General features: G+C 35.0%; 1 protein-coding gene across 5 annotated transcripts; it reads right to left on the bottom strand.

The window, feature by feature from the left end:
- Nucleotides 1-348: 348 nt before the first annotated feature.
- Nucleotides 349-7529, bottom strand: LOC120075691 (HAD-superfamily hydrolase, subfamily IG, 5'-nucleotidase). Of its 5 annotated transcripts, none has more exons than XM_090312822.1 (17): nt 6809-7232; nt 5894-6170; nt 5031-5347; nt 4721-4798; nt 4386-4606; nt 3407-3499; nt 3105-3188; nt 2890-3006; nt 2161-2266; nt 2023-2085; nt 1834-1887; nt 1598-1655; nt 1434-1510; nt 1224-1294; nt 1029-1089; nt 884-943; nt 349-765 (listed from the first exon to the last, which is right to left on the bottom strand). In XM_090312822.1, the coding sequence occupies exons 3-17, from the start codon at nt 5316-5318 to the stop codon at nt 580-582; spliced, it is 1617 nt and encodes a 538-aa protein (XP_090168948.1). In that variant the 5' UTR covers nt 5319-5347; nt 5894-6170; nt 6809-7232; the 3' UTR covers nt 349-579. The 5 variants fall into 5 exon arrangements, with proteins under 5 accessions (XP_090168948.1, XP_038885227.2, XP_090168949.1 ...); XM_039029299.2 differs by having other exon boundaries at nt 6553-6913; XM_090312823.1 differs by lacking the exon at nt 6809-7232 and adding an exon at nt 6553-6583 and having other exon boundaries at nt 5894-5992.
- Between the last annotated feature and the right edge of the window lie 10330 nt (nt 7530-17859).

Genomic DNA, 17859 nt, shown 5'->3' with positions numbered 1-17859 from the left:
GAATTTGAAAGTCATTTATCATAAATGATAATAGAACACTTACATTTGCAAAAGATTGGGCATGTAATCCTTTGTTTAGATTAAACTATCTCTTTACTTTATTTCTGTGTGAATTATTTAACTTGTCTAACTTAACCCATATAGAAAGATTTAGTATTATTGCACTTCGATATTTTGCAAAGTCGGGAGGGTTTAATTATTTTACCCTAATTATTCATTTTATAAGTATGAAAAACAATATCAACCATAATTTATGCTTTTCAAAAACCTAGAAAACCCGGTCATTTTTATTTCTAGAATCTGTTATACAATTTTAGAAACACAAATTTAAACAAAAAATCACCAGACTGTTTTTTTCTCTCAATGTAAGGAAGGCAAACTGAAATTACAAAACTTATAAGAATAACTACAAAATGCATATTTTTCTGAAAGAAAGGAAATTGAACAACAGAAAGTGCTTGAAGCTAAAGTTGTATTAAATGGTGCAAGTGCAACTATGTACTAGAATGTTAACTAATCATATATTCCTCTATTTTGAGGAATTTAAAAAGACAGAGATTGGAGTGTCTTGAACTATTTTCACAAAGGGATGATGCCAAATTCATGGGGCATAAAATCTTCACTTGGCCTGTAGTATTTATCTGGGGAATATAGGCTCAAATTGGTCACTTGGCTGCTGTAGAGGCAAGCAAATCTCTCTACTTGATGAGCAAACCTAGAGTTTTGATATCCCGTCTTCATCAGTTGTCCCCAAACCCCATGAAACTGCCATATTTGTAGAGGGAATGAACCTTTTTAAGTTTCTTGGAAATTTTGATACATAATACAAATACTCTTAATTCTGCAAGAACATGCTCCACATAACACATTTGTATCGTCGTACCTTTCGGTGACATTCCCGTAGAGCGTCTTGATGACTCAACCGCACTCGTTCACGGTCACCCTGTAAAACGAAACCAGTAAAGCCTCATTTATATGAGGGCCTGCACTAGAAGTGTTGCAGTTGAATTATGATTATTGAGTATCACCTCTAACTGATGTAGTCCTGTAGATAGTCTATCCTTCTCATCTGCCTCAACATCTTCAAACCTATAAAAAAAAGTTAATAAACTTCAAACTCAGTGAAACCGGAATCTCCGTTTTTAACTTTTTGAGGGCAGGGTGCGTTAGGATGAAGACAGAGAGACAATTAGAATAGGAAAAAATGAAGTCCAGAAAAGTACTTGAGAGACCACTTCAAATGATGGATTTTGTCTTCAATGGCATCCCGCTCATTTCTTAATTGCTGAAGTTGCTGCAAAAGGTCAACACGTACATATTATATGACTAAAAACAATGGATTCACGAGTTGATTTCTTTGTATTCCATGTTTCTTTCTTTTGTTATAAATTATAGTTTAGCATAGTTTCTGACAAAAAAACGAAGTTGAAAACCTTGCGGGTCTTCCTCAACTCCCATAAGAGCTCGACCTCCCTTTCAAGCTCTGGAACGACAAGCATAGTCCTCCATCCTGCCAAATCAACAAGCAATATATGATAAGTGCTCATAACAGAACACTCACAAGTAAGAAACGTGGGAGAAAATGTGGCTGGCATACCAAGAGCCTTTTTGCTCCGTAATATATCTCCATAGATGTGATCTCCAACATAAAGAACCTTAAAAGAAACAAAAAGAGAAAAGATCCAAAAAGAAATTGAAGAAATTGAGGCGAAGTATCAAGATTAAACATTAAAAAGGTTATGAAATGAAAGAGTTGAAGGCTTGGATGCACAGGACAGAAACAATGCGACTTATTATGCAAATTATATCTCCATAGATAAAGTAAGAGTTTACCTGTGAACTTGATTCAATGGAAAGAAGTTTGTGCAGATGCCTGACATTGCCTCCCTGGAAAAAGTGCATGTCAAAAGGCACTATAAGTATCGTATTGGGAAAAAAGAGGGAGAAAAAAGAAAGGGAAGGAGGGAGGGGAACATGGCTTGACAAAAAGGATTTAACTTGACAGAAGATTCCATTCTATACCTGAAAAACTCTGCAAGATTTACCTAACTTCGTAGGTGACAAAGCTAGCGACGCCATTCCCACCTTCAATGATGAAATAAGGTTAAATTAAAGCCATAAACAAAATGCAATTGATGATACCAAACTTAAACAGCTAACCTGAGGCATGGGAGAGCCATTATCGGTATTAAGTAGCATTCCGGACTTTGCTTCGACCTCAAATAGATTAGCGCGGTTGTCATCATGGAAAAAACCTGGTTTGGCACTGTTTTTACAGATAATTTTTCAGAAAAGAGATCCAAGGAATTAAGAAAGCTAACATTGGTACTAGACCGGTTCAGTGCTTGGTTCAACTGCCTACAGCCTACAGATAATTGTTTTGATTGTAGATGCCAAAGGAAAAGACTCCTGAACAATATATCATCGTGTTCCTATTTCAAATGTACGAAAACCCAGTCACAGCATCATACCTCCATCTCATACCTTTTCTTTGAAACAATAGATAAGATGGTTTTTTTAAAAAATAAAAATAAAAAAAAACCATATTCAAGTTCATAGTCGTTCAATCTCTTCAACTTCGTATCAATAAGTCCAGTTCCCATATCAGGCCATCGTTATCATATTTATGTCATGTTATCAGAACATACTTCAAAAGAGCTCCAATTTTATCCAACATATATAGATGTCAAGATAGACCAGGTTTAAGAAACCATTAAATAATGAAGCAAAAACCATGAGACAGAAACAAGAATGAATCAGCTTCAAGGAAAAACATTTGAAGATTTGAATTCCACTCCAATTTTATGAATAAACAATAACTGCCAACGTATTTTAATTGAACCAGTAACCACGAGCATAGATGATTTTAGATTGATGTTAAAAAATAACCTGCCAGTAATAACAACATCGAAATACTGAAGCCAATCAAAATTGCACTTCTGATCACCATCTGGTGCAGAAGAATTACAAAGGAAGTTCATCACGACGTTTGTATAGTCCCATAAGCTGCAATCAATATCGATCATTACATAAGCCCTTAGGAACTACTGTATGTGGAATTACAAGTGTCGAATGACAATAGTAACACTATGAAACTAATGTACCTGTTTGTCACCAAGAAAGTAGAACGGCCAGAATCTCTGAGCATTTTAAGCATCGGCAAAATTGCTGTATCTACATTGATATATCTAAGAAGGCAATGCCCAAAAGTAGGGGATAAAAAACAAGTTAGTTTATGATTTACAAAGAAACTCAGCACTAGAGATACCAAGCCCATATGCAAAACCCCTATGAATGAAATAATCACGAAAGATTTCAAGTCATTATTTTCAAAACTTAAAAGAATTCTATATTATTTGATCACTAAAGAAAATCTCATTAAGAGATTCAACCTTTGCATCCTAACCTTTCGGGATCTTTTGCAACCATTTGCTTTAAGGTTCCATCGCGGTGACACAAATCTACTGCAGCTCTAACATCTTTATACATCCGAGCATAACTGGGAGAACAAAATAAGAAACAATGCAGAGCAACTAACATATCAAAATCAAGATAATACCACAAACCATATTTCTCTTCAAGTCTGATGATAATTTTATTGGTTGTAACAAAATGCATAACAAGTCTCTCTCTCTCTCCCTCTCAATCTCAATCTCACGTGGGCAAACATGAATCGTACAAGCATAAGACTGAAACTACTAAAAGAATCTATAGAATTTACTGTCAAAATGCACTATAATAATTCATCTTACAAAATTAAACCAATGATCATCCACTATAGAATAAGTACTGCCAATATTTCACTTAAAACCCTAAACCCTTCATGAAAGAAATCCAAATCAGAAATGAGAAAGGGATTTTTAAATTTTTTTATTAAAAAAAAAAAAAAAAAACACACTTGAAGCTACTATTTTGTTGTGACAAACATTTTCACAACATGAAAGATTATATTAAATGCCTTTGATACATGCTTCACGATAGAAACTTCAAGCCATGCTTCCCGACGGACATCTAAACCAATGTAAAAAACAATGAAAACTTTAAGCTACTATTTTGATGTGGCAAAAATATTTTCACAAAATTAAATGTTAGATTAAAGGCTTTTTGATCCACGATCTAATATGCTCAAAAGTTGCAGCTTTATCTATTTTATACTGGAAGGTCTTTGTTTATTACCTTCAAGATTGGACTAAAACAATATCTGTTTGTGTTCGTAAATCCAAACATGTGTTGATTAATTTGTTTTATGAAAACCCACCATTCTCTAACTTATGAAAGAAAACGAGTTTTAAAAAAATTGTGCCCAGCTAATGGAACCAATATTTAAAAAATAATAATAATAAAATAAAATAAGGAAAAAGTGCCAAAGCAGAACAAATTCCTACTCAATATCTTCTGGAACTTTGTCTGGGTGATTATCCTTGAAATCAACCAGTTGAGCAAACAAGTAGGCTTCAGCTAGTGAAAAAAGGGTATCAATGAGAGCATAGTCAGGTTCATCAAAAGAATCCCGTACTAAAGTATTTCCGTAGGTCTGAACTTTATCATCCTTGGACAACTCTTTGAAACCATGGTAAGCCACTTTGACATACTTGTGCCTATCCATCTGTCCATAGACATTATGTCAATCATTCTAGCCATTAAAATTTAATTTAAAATAAGTACATGCAAAAAGAAAACTAATTTGTAGGAAATTAACGGGGAAAAAAGGTATAGTTACCTTCAATATGTTGCCTCTCTTTTTATCAAGAACCAAACCTCTGACCATGTATTTCCAATCAAATGACCAATTCAGCAACTGTATAAGGTCAATATATTCTTAACCAACAAATAAATATTGCTACATCTCATATTTTTTTAAACAAATTGTATTAAAGAAGTAAAGGTACATTTAAATTGCACCAAAAGAATAAAAAGATGTCACTAGATACTCATCCACCAACATTTTAACATTAAAGTTTAAATCCTGAAAGTGGAATATTAGCAGCTAACTAAAAAACTTTTAATTTAAAATACAAAAAGTAACAAACCTCTTCAGAGTATCCCAAATCATAAACCAACTTTCTTATTGTGCCTTCATACGCGAGGGACTCAAAAGTTTCTGGCTTGTATTGTGCCAACGTGTAATCCATGTCAAACCCCACGGCAACAATATTTTTCATATTCAAAGATCTATTGCAAAAGATCTGCTTTCCAATGTCAATTTTGCATTCTTCTGATGATGACCATATGCATGGCTCCTGGGCATCATGAATGTGGGTAAAATCAAGAGAATCTACTCTCTTGTCCTTCACGACAGTCCCAAGGTTTTCACCCATGGCATCAATAGGACGCAACTGATTTAATCCTGCCATGGTAGTTCACAGAAAAAGAAAACTATGAGATTGAAATTGAGATTTAAATAAACAGTCCAAAATAGATTACTCTGTGATTTAGTATATTGACCAACAAAATATAAAAACATAGAAGTATAAAAGAAACTAATAATGTTTCTTATTGAAGTTCTGACCCTTGAAGTTGATGTTGTCAAAAAGATTGTAGATCCATGTACAAAGACAAACCCATAATCAAACCCAAATGGTAAACATTCAAGATTCTCTTGTCCCCTAGTATAAAACTTGTTCTCGAAATAACAATAACAAGACTTCCTAAACACAAATATTTTCTAGCTATTAGCAGGAAGAGCAAATTCTACTGTTTGTGGAAACATTTGCTATCTGCTTAGTTGCTTATCAAAGTAGACAAATGCAAGCAGCCAATTCCCTCTCAGCTTTCAGAATCTCTCTACGATCGATCGTCATCTCTAATGCAGGAAGAAGAAGTTGCAAAGAAAACAAAAGAGAGAAGCATAAGGTTCAACAACACCAGAATTAAGTGATTCAGCAATTCACACCTACATCCACCGTGAGAACTGAGAAGCAGTCAGGATCCCTTTTTCATTAAACTTGGAGTGCAGAAAGGAAGCAAGATGGTCTTGTTCTCAATACGATTGCTAAGGGAGAGGAGAGGTAAGTGCATTCTTATACATTCCTTTCAAAAAAAATTCAGACGTTGAAATAAAAAAGATTCTGATATTCTGTTATTCCATTTGTTACTTCAACCGATTTAGCCAACTAACTCCTCTCCTCTTCTTTCCTGTTCACGGTCTAAATTTGCTTCAGGTTTGACATCTACAATCAATAAAAACAAATATTCTCTCCCATGAAAAGCAAAGACACATTTATTACCCCTACTCTAAATGGTCTTAGATAAACCAAGCCAAACTTCAAATCCAACCCACACCCGAAATTCAACTCTCTCAAACACAAAAAAGAGAAAAAAAAAAAAAAAAAAAAAAAAATCCTTTTAGTATCTTTAAAATCCCACTCAAGGACACTGGTCATTACATAGCCAAACCCGCAGTTTCCAATTCTTGAATGTTTTGTCAACTAAATCATCAAATTATTCCCCCAAGAAACAGGTACATACATATACATATCCATACAATCTTGATATACACATAAACATAAACAAACATATGTGAGAGATAAAAGAGCAAACTGAGCAACGAACCTGAATCAGAATGGTGCTTAATCCCCAAAAGCAACACTAAAACGTCAATTACACAACAGACCAACGTACGGCAATGAAGGTTGAGAAGACAGCAAACGAAAATATTAAGAGGAAAATTAATGACACGTTTCAATTTGACCCAATTCCATGAGACTTACAAATGCACCACATACATTCAATACAACCCAACAATAAATATGGCAGTTAAGCTCAATCCTGGAAAGAAAACAAGAAGAAGAAGAAGAAGAAGACGAACCTAGGGTATGAATCACTTTGGGTTTCCGGATAAAGGAATTGGGAATTCCCAGAAATTTTGGGGAGGATAAAGGGTATGTGAATTCGAGCGAGAACAAGGAGAGGCAAAAGGAAACCTGTCTCCTGGGAATTCGCATGGTGCATTTAAATAGGCATTTGGGGGAAGAGAGAGAGTTAAAAATGAAAGGGGAAAATTAAAGAAAAGGGAAAAGGAAGAATCAGATTCCGAAATGGACGCGACAGATGTCGGATTAGGAGTTGTGGCATTTGGGAAATTGAAGAGAAACAAACAACAAATCTAAATTCCCAATACAAAATTAAGAGTAGTGGAAGTTGAATTTGCAGATGAATTATTCGAACCCAGAATCAAAATTTATCACACATGTTTGGGAAAATGGAATCATAGGCCGAATTTTTTATTCCCTATCCTCCGGAGCTTTGATTGCTCCGGTCCGGTTGGGGAATTTGAAGCATCTTCAAACAGGGATTGTGGGTTTGCGCCACGTGGAACTCGCTAATTAGAGATAGATTGTGGTTGACGATTACGGTTTGATGGGACGGCGGCGATCAAACTCGCCGATGAAGAAGGTGAACAATAGAAGGCGAAGATTCAACCCTCCATTTTTCCTTTTTTCTTTGTTTTTTTTTTTTTTTTTTTTTTCATCGCTTTCTCAACGGGAAACTGTCGCAATGCATAAATCTGGCGGGTAAATGTGCTCGTCATTTCCCCTCGTTTATTACTTTTTATTTTATTATATTTTATTTTTTACAATACGTGGTGGACGAATCAAAATAATGGGAGATTTTTCAAAAATATAAAATAGAAAAATAAATAAAATTATTTATACAAAATAGTATTTAATATTCTTTGATAAAAGTTGATAAAAGTCTTTCAATGTAATCGGTAATAGAAACGGATATAAATCTTTCATTGATACTATTAGTGATGAAAACTGATACAAATCTAACACTAACAGATACGGATAAAAGTCTATAATTGATATTATAGTGATAGAAATTAATACAAGGTTATCACCGATAGATGCTGAAAGAAGTCTATCAGTATCTATTAGTGTTACTTTTTCTATTTTTATAAGTAGTTTGACATTTTTTCAAGCGGAAATAAATCTATCAGTATCTATTAGTGTTATTTTTTCTATTTCTATAAATAGTTTGACATTTTTTCAATCTGTGAAAATTTTTCTCAAATAATTGCATAAATTTATATCAATTGAGTTATGCATTGTTGACTAATTTTTTTTCTTTTATATTCTTGCTCATCGAGAGTTTAAAAAGGTCATTGAAAAGTATATATATATATACTCTTGCTTGTTTTGGTTTTGATTTTGGGTTTAGTTTTTATTTCGTTCTTAAATTTCAAAATGTTACAATTTTACCTTAAGTTTTGAGTTTGAATCGATTAGATCTCTAGGTTTTCAGATGGTACATTTTTATCCTTACGGTTAGATTTTATTTCTATTTGGTCTCTAACTTTCAAAATCTATATTTTCAATCTTGATTTTTCACTAAATACTCATCTTCAATCTTGATAATAGTGGCTTTAGTTAACACTAAAATATTTGTATAGGCGAGTTTTGTTGACAAAAACGGGAAAATTAAAAGGATATTGTCATTTTAGAAACTATTTAGGAAAATATTGTTGTTTTCAAACTATTTGTAAAAATATTGTTTTTTTTTAATAACTCGAGGGTTCAAAATTCGACCAAGGTAGGTTGAATTTTGAACCCTCGACCTTGCCCAAAATGAGTAAGAAAGAGGAAGAGTAAGAGAGAGAGCGAGATTTTGAGAGAGAGCAAGATTTTGATAGAGCGAGAGCGAGATTTTGAGCAAGAGCGAGATAGCGAGATTTTGATAGAGAGCAAGAGTACACTTCAATTTTTGGGTCATCCGTAAAAATTTTTCCTTTTTTTTCTTTTTTAATTATTACACATTCCACCTTATTCTTTCTTTCTTCCTTTCTTTTTTTTTTTAATTTTCCATTTTATAAAAACAATTTCTAAAAATATTTTATTATTTTATTTAAACTCTAAAAAGAATGAGATTTTGAGAGCGAGAGGGAGAGCGAGATAGCGAGATTTTAATAGAGAGCGAGAGTACACTTCAATTTTTGGGTCATCCATACAAATTTTCCTTTTTTTCTTTTTTAATTATTACACATTCCACCTTCTTCTTTCTTTCTTCCTTTCTTTTTTTTTTAATTTTCCATTTTATAAAAACAATTTCTAAAAATATTTTATTATTTTATTTAAACTCTAAAAAGAATAAATTAAAAAAATAATATCTCATAAAAATAAAAAAATGTAAATTAAATATCTCATTTATATAAAAATAATTACAAAAATCAATGTGTCCAACAAGGCGAACGTTGTCGTCGTCGACTTCGAACTTGAGATTGCTCGGGTTCTTCTTGATGTTGCTCTGGTACCTCTGCAAGCGCTTCATAATATAAATATTCATTATGCTCTCCACGACCCCGACCATGTCTATGCACGTATAAAGACAAAGGACCAGCCTCTGAGTCATAATGTCCTGAACCAAATGCTGGCATCATCATCATCGGACTAACATAATCAGTTTAACTCACGTCTGCATCATAGGAGGCAACTCTTCCACATTATGTGCAACCTCATTAAACTCATTCTCTTCCCAAACAGGTCCTCTACGTCTAGGAGCTGGTGGAGGAACAATAGGTATATCGTACATATAATGAATTTCCTCCATATAGGTTTAGTTGTCACTACATATAGCAAGAACTTAGTTCGGATCATTCGCAACCTCACGGAGTTTACTGTTGTTCGATCTCTGTGAATTATAAAAAAATTAGACAATATTTAAAATAAATTTAAATTAAAAATAATTAGATAATATTCATTTATTTACCAAATGACCCACAGCCGCTCCCGGACGAGTGACGTAGCGCCTTGTGATATTATTAGACCAATGAATATATTCTAAAGTGACATCTATGTCAAACTGTTCACGTAGTCTACCAAATGTGAAACTTTTTCGGACCAATCTTCAGTCCTTAGGTCAATATCATGCAGTACGGGTTCAGTATTACAAGGCGATGGGACATCCTGCTGAAAACCGAATTGTCTCATCACCCTATCAAGAAGATGCCACTCACCAATGTGAAAACATATGAGAGGACTCATCGTCCACCATATGTTTTTACCATTCATACAAAAATTAGGCAAAGTATGCATAATAATTTTGTACGACTCCCAAATAACCTAAAACACAAAATATTATATTAGAGAATATTGGTTGATTACATGTGTGGTTGTCCTAGTCACACAAAATTTTTCTCTCCACCTAAATTTTTAAATTGATAATTTAGAATTTAAATTAACTAGAACAGTGATATAAAAATTAAATTGAATTAAAACAACATACCGAGAACCATAGGCTCATCCAACTAGCGTCATTAACATGTTGTAGCTATGGAGCCATGATTGAAAATCGCTCCCAAGCCCATAGTTGCAAAAGTATGAGAGGCCCAGCTATCTTTTGAACCTCAGGTCTTGTTCCTTTGCATAGTTGTCTATACAACCATGCCAAGCATGCTCCACCCCACGAATACCGCCCCGCATCATAGAGGTTAGCTAACAGTGGCAGGAACATCAAGTGAACAAAATGACTTGATTTATCTGAAAACAGACTTCCACCCATCATTTGTAGTATATATGTTTGCACATATCGGTTTCCTTGTCTGCATCATTTGTGAGCTCACAAAATTGTATTCCTAACCATATTAACATAACCTCGATCCTTTAATCTTGTCGGCAGGTGGGGTTGCACCGAGGTACAGTTGACAGTTGACCAGTCATCGTACATTACTCCGGTGACCGGCTCACTGTCAACAGATAACCCCAACAACACTTCTATGTCTTGTAGAGTGATACTGCACTCTCCAACAAACATATGAAATGTATGCGTCTCGGGCCTCCATCTCTCGACCAAGGTTGTGATCAGATGCCAGTCCAACTGAATAAATCCTACAACCCGAAAAAACACAATCAACACGATTTTAATCATCGATGACCTAAGTTTTGTTCTTATGGAGGATTGTCCTCCTATTCCTGCTTCAAATGAACACTCGAAATGTTTAAGAGGCATACGAGCGCTGCACATGGGCAAACGAGAAGGCCTAAACATATTGAAGGCAATCTAAACATAGATATCCAGTGAGCGGAAGTGAACCGTTCCAAATTCCATTGAGAAAGAAAACAAACACATTACAGCCTACAATAACAGATTATGCATAATTAAGTAAATTATAAGCATGCTTCATTAAAAGAATGAACAAGGGATAGAGTATGCAAACCTTCAAAGAACTTTTCTTCAAGTATCCCTCGATCAATCTCCAATGCGTCCAACGAAGTACTCTGACGCAACGATCAAAATGGCCAACAACATGAACTGAAGAAACCTCGATCACAATCGAGTTCAACTTGATCCTCGAACCTCGAACAAAACAAGAACGCCACCACAAGAGTTACCTTGGTACTCGGTGTGAGAATCCAAGAGTTATGGGCTCTGTATGACTTTGGATAGAGGAATGAAGGAGGTAGACGATCGAGTAAGTGGGAGATGGATGAAGTCTATCGTATAGGCGAAATACTCGATCATTTAGTAAGAAGAAGACTATCGTATAGGCTTTGCTACTCAGTCGTATAGCAACGAGTAACTATCGTTTATCGTTTTGCCCCTATAGTTACATCTAACTCCTTAAGTACCATTAATTCCTCTAATGAATAATAAGTTATAGTCCTACTATGATTGAGTTCTCTCTCCCAAAAGAGGGTGTGGCCACTATGTTCAAGACCTGGAATCAGCCCTTATACCCCTGCTTTAGGGAAGGAGTGAATTTCGTCTTGTGTAGCTGAGTTCCCAGCTCCCCAATTAGACGAATCCCCAAAATGGTAGGCTTTTTAAGTTGACAATCTGGCCACTCTCACCCATACAAATCAAAGGACCGCCCTCATGAGCAAGAATTTCCAACTCACTAAGGATTAAGGTCAAGTGACCTATGGTCATCCTAGTGAAATGTAAGTCTCAATTATCACGGTGTTATATAAAGAGACTAATCATTTCGTGGTTCGGTTATATACAAACTCTTTGTATAGGATACCCCTACTCACATGTCTCTACATGAATGGTTAGGATCAGACCATTTGTAGCACTTTACAACACTTGTAACATCTACAAAGCGGGTCGTATCCGTAATGTCGCTAGGATAAGGTATCCCTCCTTTATCCTAATATTACAAACCATTTAAGTTATTATTTAAGGTATGATCCACTTGTATGTCGCCAGATACGTGCTTAAGTTACATAAAATAACCACAGATCTTAGTTTATTGGATTGAGTAATTGCTTATAAAATAACACTTATTTTATTAATAACAATATGTTCACAAAGTGTTTACAAACTACGAGACTGCCAGGAGAATTAGGACACCAATCCCAACACGTATATCTTGGCAAACCTTTCAGAAGTCTTAGCTAAGAAGCATGAGCTCATGATCACTTCTAGTGAGATCATGGAGTCCCTATGGGGGATGTTCGAACAACCGTCCGCACAACTTAGACACAACGCTTTAAAAAACATCTTCAATGCCCGTATGCAAGAAGGAGCGTCGTTAGAGAACATGTTCTCAACATGGTGGTCCACTTCAACATGGCGGAGATGAATAGGTCTGTCATTAATGAAGTTAGTCAGATTGGTTTTATCTTAGAATCTTTACCTGAAAGTTTCCTGCAGTTCTATAGCAATGTTGTTATGAATAGGATTGACTACAATCTGACCACCTTGCTCGATGAGCTTCATACTTTTCAATTCTTGATGAAAAGAAAGGAACAAAAAGGAGAAGAAAATATTGCCTCGTCCTCAAAAAAGTGGAAGAAGAAGAAGAAAGGTGAAAGGGGGAAAGCTAACCCACTAGCTGCTGTCTAGAAGGGCAAGAAGGCCAAAGCTGCAAAGGGAATCTGTTTCCATTGCAACTACGAGGGAGATTGGAAGAGAAACTGTCCCAGATACTTTACAGAAAAGAAGAAGGTCAAGCAAGATAAATATGATTTACTCATCTTGGAGACCTATTTATTGGAGAATGATGATTCTGTCTGGATAATTGATTCAAGCGCCACTAACCATGTGTATTCTTCATTTCAAGGAATTAGTTCCTGGCAGAAACTGGAAGCTAGGGAGATGATGCTGTGTGTTGAAATTGGGCACGTCGTCTTAACTATGAAAATGGGAGGGCTCAGACTCTACTTATAGAAATCCTATATTTTATTAGATAATGTATATGTGATTCTAGGTTTGAAAATGAACCTGATTTCTGTAAAATGTCTTATTAAACAACATTCTTCTCTTAACTCTTAAGTGAATAAAGTGTTTATTTACAAGAATAGAGTATTAATTTGTTGTGCTAATCTTGAAGATAATTTGGATGTGTTAAGACTGTTAGCAACTAAAGCCCTTTTTAACATTGAAATGTTTAAAACTGCAGTAACTCAAAATAAAAGGCTTAAAATTTCTCCTAAAGAAAATGTCTGTTTTTGGCACCTATGGTTAGGACACACTAATCTCAATAGGATAAAAATTGACATTTAAACGAGTTAGAAGAAATTTTTTTACTTGTATATGAGTCATACCTTGAAGGCAAAATGACTAGAAGATCTTTTATTGGAAAAGATCATAGGGCCAAAGAACCTTTAGAGCTTGTACATTCAGACCTCTATAGTCCAATGAATATTAAAGCAAGAGGAGTGTTTGAATATTTCATCACATTTACTGATGATTATTCTAGATATGAGTATATTTATTTAATGCAACAAAAGTATAAAGCCTTTGAAAAGTTCAAAGACTTTAAGGCTGAAGTTGAAAATGCATTAAATAAAACGATTAAAATATTTCGATGTGATCGAGGTGGGGAGTTTTTGTATCTTACGTTCCAGAACTATTTGATAGAATATGGAATTATATCCCAACTCTCAGCACTTGGTACACCTCATCAAAATGGTGTATCGAAAAGGAAAAATCAAACCTTGTTGGATATGGTTCGGTCTATGATGAGTTAAACATCCCTACCAGACTCGTTTTGAGGTTATGTAATATAGAATGCAACATATATTTTGAACTATGTTCCATCCAAGAGTGTTACCAAAACACCTTTTGAATTATGGAATGGTCATCAAGGTAATTTACGTCATTTCAGGATCTGGGGTTGCCCAGGACATGTGTTTAAGGCAAATCCTAAGAAACTGGAACCCCGTTCAAAATTATGCCTATTAGGCTATCCTAAAGGAACGAGAGGTGGTTACTTTTATGATTCTAAAGAAAATAAAGTGTTTGTGTCAACAAACGCTATATTTCTAGAGGAGGATTATAGAGCATAAACCCCGTAGTAAGATCGTGTTGAATGAAATTTTCAAAGAAATTACTGAACCTTCAACAAGAGTCATTGAAGAATCCAACACCTCAACAAGAGTTATTAAAGTTGGTTCATCTAGTAGGACAAGTCCACCTCGAGTGTTGAGGGAACCTCGATGTATTGAGAGGGTTGCGAACCCGTTTGTTCGTTACATGAGTTTAATAGAAATCCTAGCTATGGTAGTTGACAGAGGTGTTGAGGATTCATTGGCTTATAAGAAGGAAATAGATGAAATTAACAAAGATGAACGGATCAAATTTATGGATTTAGAAATGAAGTCTATGTACTTCAATTCTGTTTGGGATCTTATAGGTCAACCTGATGGGGTAAAACCTATAGGTTACAAATGGATCTACAAAAGAAAATAGGGTGTTGATGGGAAGGTGTAAACCTTCAAGGCTAGACTCATGGAAAAGGGTTATACCCAAGTTGAGGGACTCGATTATGAGGATACTTTCTCATCTATTGCCATGTTGAAGTCTATCCAGATGCTCCTATCCATTGCCTCATATTATGACTATGAGATCCGACAAATGGACGTCAAAATTACTTTTCTGAATGGCAATCTTGAGGAGACCATTTATATATAGTAGCTTGAGGGATTCATAACTCAAGGTTAAGAGCAAAAGGTTTGTAGGATTAATCAATCTATTTATGGGTTAAAGCAAAATTCTTGATCTTAGAACATAAGATTTGATACTGTGACCAAATCTTATGACTTTGATCAGAATATTAATGAGTCTTGTGTATACAAGAGAATTATCAACAGTTCAATAGCTTTTCTAGAGTTGTATGTAGACGATATCCTACTCATTGGGAATGATGTAGGATTACTGACTGAAATTAAGAATTGGCTAGCGACCCAATTTCAAATGAAAGATTTGGGAGAGGCGCAGTTTGTTTTGGGTATTTAGATCTTTAGAGATTGAAAGAACAAAACACTAGTCCTATCTCAGGCATCGTATATTGACAAAATGCTTGTCAAGTTTTATATGCAGAACTCCAAGAGAGGTTTACTACCTTTCAGGCATGGAGTTATATTGTCTAAGGAATAGTGTCCTGAGACACCTCAAAAAATTGAGGAAATAAGACGGATCCCCTATGCATCGGTTGTTGACAGCCTAATGTATGCGATGTTATATATAGATCTGACATCTGCTATGCGGTAGGGATAGTTAATAGATATTACTTTAATCCAAGATTTGATCACTCGACTGCCATTAAGAACATCCTCAAGTATCTATGAAGAACGAGGGACTACATGCTCTTGTATGGATCTAAGAATTTGATCCTTACAGGACACGGATTCTGATTTCCAAACGGATGAGAATTCTAAGAAATCAGCATTAAGATCAGTGCTTACTTTTAATGGAGGGACAATAGTCTGGAGGAGCACCAAACAAGGGTGCATTACTGACTCCACCATGGAGGCTAAGTACATAGTGGCTTATGAAGCTGCTAATGAAGTTGTGTGGCTCAGGAAATTCCCGACTGATCTGGAAGTGTTTCCAGACATGTCAAAGCTTGTCACCCTGTGATAATAGTGGTGTAGTGGCTAATTCCCAAGAGCCTCAAAGTCACAAACGTGGGAAGCACATAGAGCAGAATTATCATCTCATCCAATAGATTATGCATCGAGGGGACGTAATCTCACGTAGATAGCTTCAAAGCACAATGTTGCTGATTCATTTACAAAGGTCCTCGCGGCTAAGGTGTTTGAGGGTCACCTGCAAAGTATGGGTCTACGGGACATGCCAAATTTAGTCTAGGGCAAGTGGGAGATTTTGTACTGGGCGCATTTTACGTCCTAGTTTATTGATTTGTGTACTTGTATATTAGTATGACTTGTATATTGTACACCCCACTAGCTTTAGGACAAGTGGAGATTTTTGGGGTTGATGCCCTAGATCTCGTAGGGTTCTATAGTTTGTAATTGTATTGTACAAACATTTTATTTATTTAATAAAATATGAGATGTTTTATTTGATATTTAGTAGTATTAAACCCACAAGCCAATAAACTAACATCCAAGGTTATCTTATGTAGCTTAAACATGTATATAAAGATATACAAGTGGATCATGTTTAAGTGATAACCTAAATGGTATGTAGTAGATGGATAAGACTGGATACTTTATCCTGGTGACACACCCGCTTTGTAGATGTTACAATTGTTGTAAAGTGCTACAAATGATCCTATCCTAATCATTCATGTGGAGACATATGAGCGGGAGTATTCTATACAAAGGAGTTTGTATAAAATCGGACCATGAAATGACTAGTCTCATTATATAACACCATTTATAATGAAGACTTACATTTCACCGGGTTGACCATAGGTGATATGACCGAATCCTGAGTGAGTTGTGAACTTCTGCCTATGAGGGTGGTCATTTGATTTGTATGGATGAGAGTGGCCAGATTTCTGACTCAACAAGCCTATCGTTTTGGATATTTGTCTGATTGGGGAGCTAGGAATACAACTACACAAAACATAATTCACTCATTCCCCAAGGTCGAGGTAAGTAGATAAATTGCTCTTTTAAGGGTTGATTCAGGGGCTTTAACAATGTGGAGCCACATCCTCTCCTGACTTGAGAGAGGTTTGATCATAGTTAGACTATGGTTTATTGTTTATTAGAGGGATTTAGATGTAACTATAGGGGCAAAATGGTAATTTTAGCCTAGCTGTACTTATGAACAATTTGTGAAGGGTCATCGTACTGTTGACTGGCTATATCTAATGGACACAAAAACATATTTGTAGTGCGAAAAATGCAGCTATCAATCTTTAGTGGAGCGCCCGACAATTAATGGATGTTGAATAATTAATTAAACTCCTTTATTTTAATTAATTATTTAAATTAATTTAAGGGAATTAATTAAATGTGATAATTAGTTTAATTTAGTTATATATGATATAATTACTATAATGTATTTGATACATTATAATATAAAGTTTATTTTAGAGGAAATAAATATTTGGGGGAATTAAAACTATAGGTTATATTGTATGTGATAATTATACCATAAGTTATAGGTTATATATGATATAACATATAGTTATATACATACATACATACATATATATATATATATATATATATGTATGGGTCCGTGCAGCATTTCCACGATATCGTTATGATCAATTAATGGGACTTGGCCGGAAAGTATTCTTGCCTCTATCATTAGCTCGAGTAGTCGCCGTTTCTGGTGTTTCAGTCATATATATATATGTATATGTATATGTATATATATATAATTTTTTTTAATTTTAATATTTGAAATTAAGGGAGGGAAATAACTTCCCACCCTTATTATCTCTCAACCCACGTATTGCGTGGATGGTTGGGAGATTTTTTTCTTCTTTTTCTTCATTTGTTTTCACAAAGATTTTTCTTATGGAAGAGTTATGTAATTTGTTTTAGCCTCCCAATCTCGTTTATCCTCTCTCTTAATCCCCTTTTCTTCCAAAAAGACAGAGCCCACAAAAACTCCTAAATTTTCATCCTAGAGAATACAGAGGAAACCAATTGGTAGTGGCCATCTCGGTTAAATTAAGGTTTCGAGTTCGTGCTTTTTCTTTTTCTTTTT

This window comes from Benincasa hispida, chromosome 4 (genome assembly GCF_027475165.1).
Source record: "Benincasa hispida cultivar pf3 chromosome 4, pf3_genome.v1.1, whole genome shotgun sequence".
NCBI classification, from domain to species: domain Eukaryota; kingdom Viridiplantae; phylum Streptophyta; class Magnoliopsida; order Cucurbitales; family Cucurbitaceae; genus Benincasa; species Benincasa hispida.
The sequence above is the reverse complement of the archived record's forward strand: the minus strand, read 5'-3'. Positions and strand labels throughout refer to the sequence as shown.

Excerpts from the sequence above, each read along its gene's own strand:
- LOC120075691 (XM_039029298.2), bottom strand. The coding sequence starts at position 6,944 with ATGCGAATTCCCAGGAGACAGGTTTCCTTTTGCCTCTCCTTGTTCTCG. Across the intron at positions 4,607-4,720 it reads AGAGAGGCAACATATTGAAG|ATGGATAGGCACAAGTATGT; the intron begins GTAACTATACCT and ends GTCTATGGACAG. Across the intron at positions 766-883 it reads TACGGGAATGTCACCGAAAG|TTTCATGGGGTTTGGGGACA; the intron begins GTACGACGATAC and ends CAAATATGGCAG.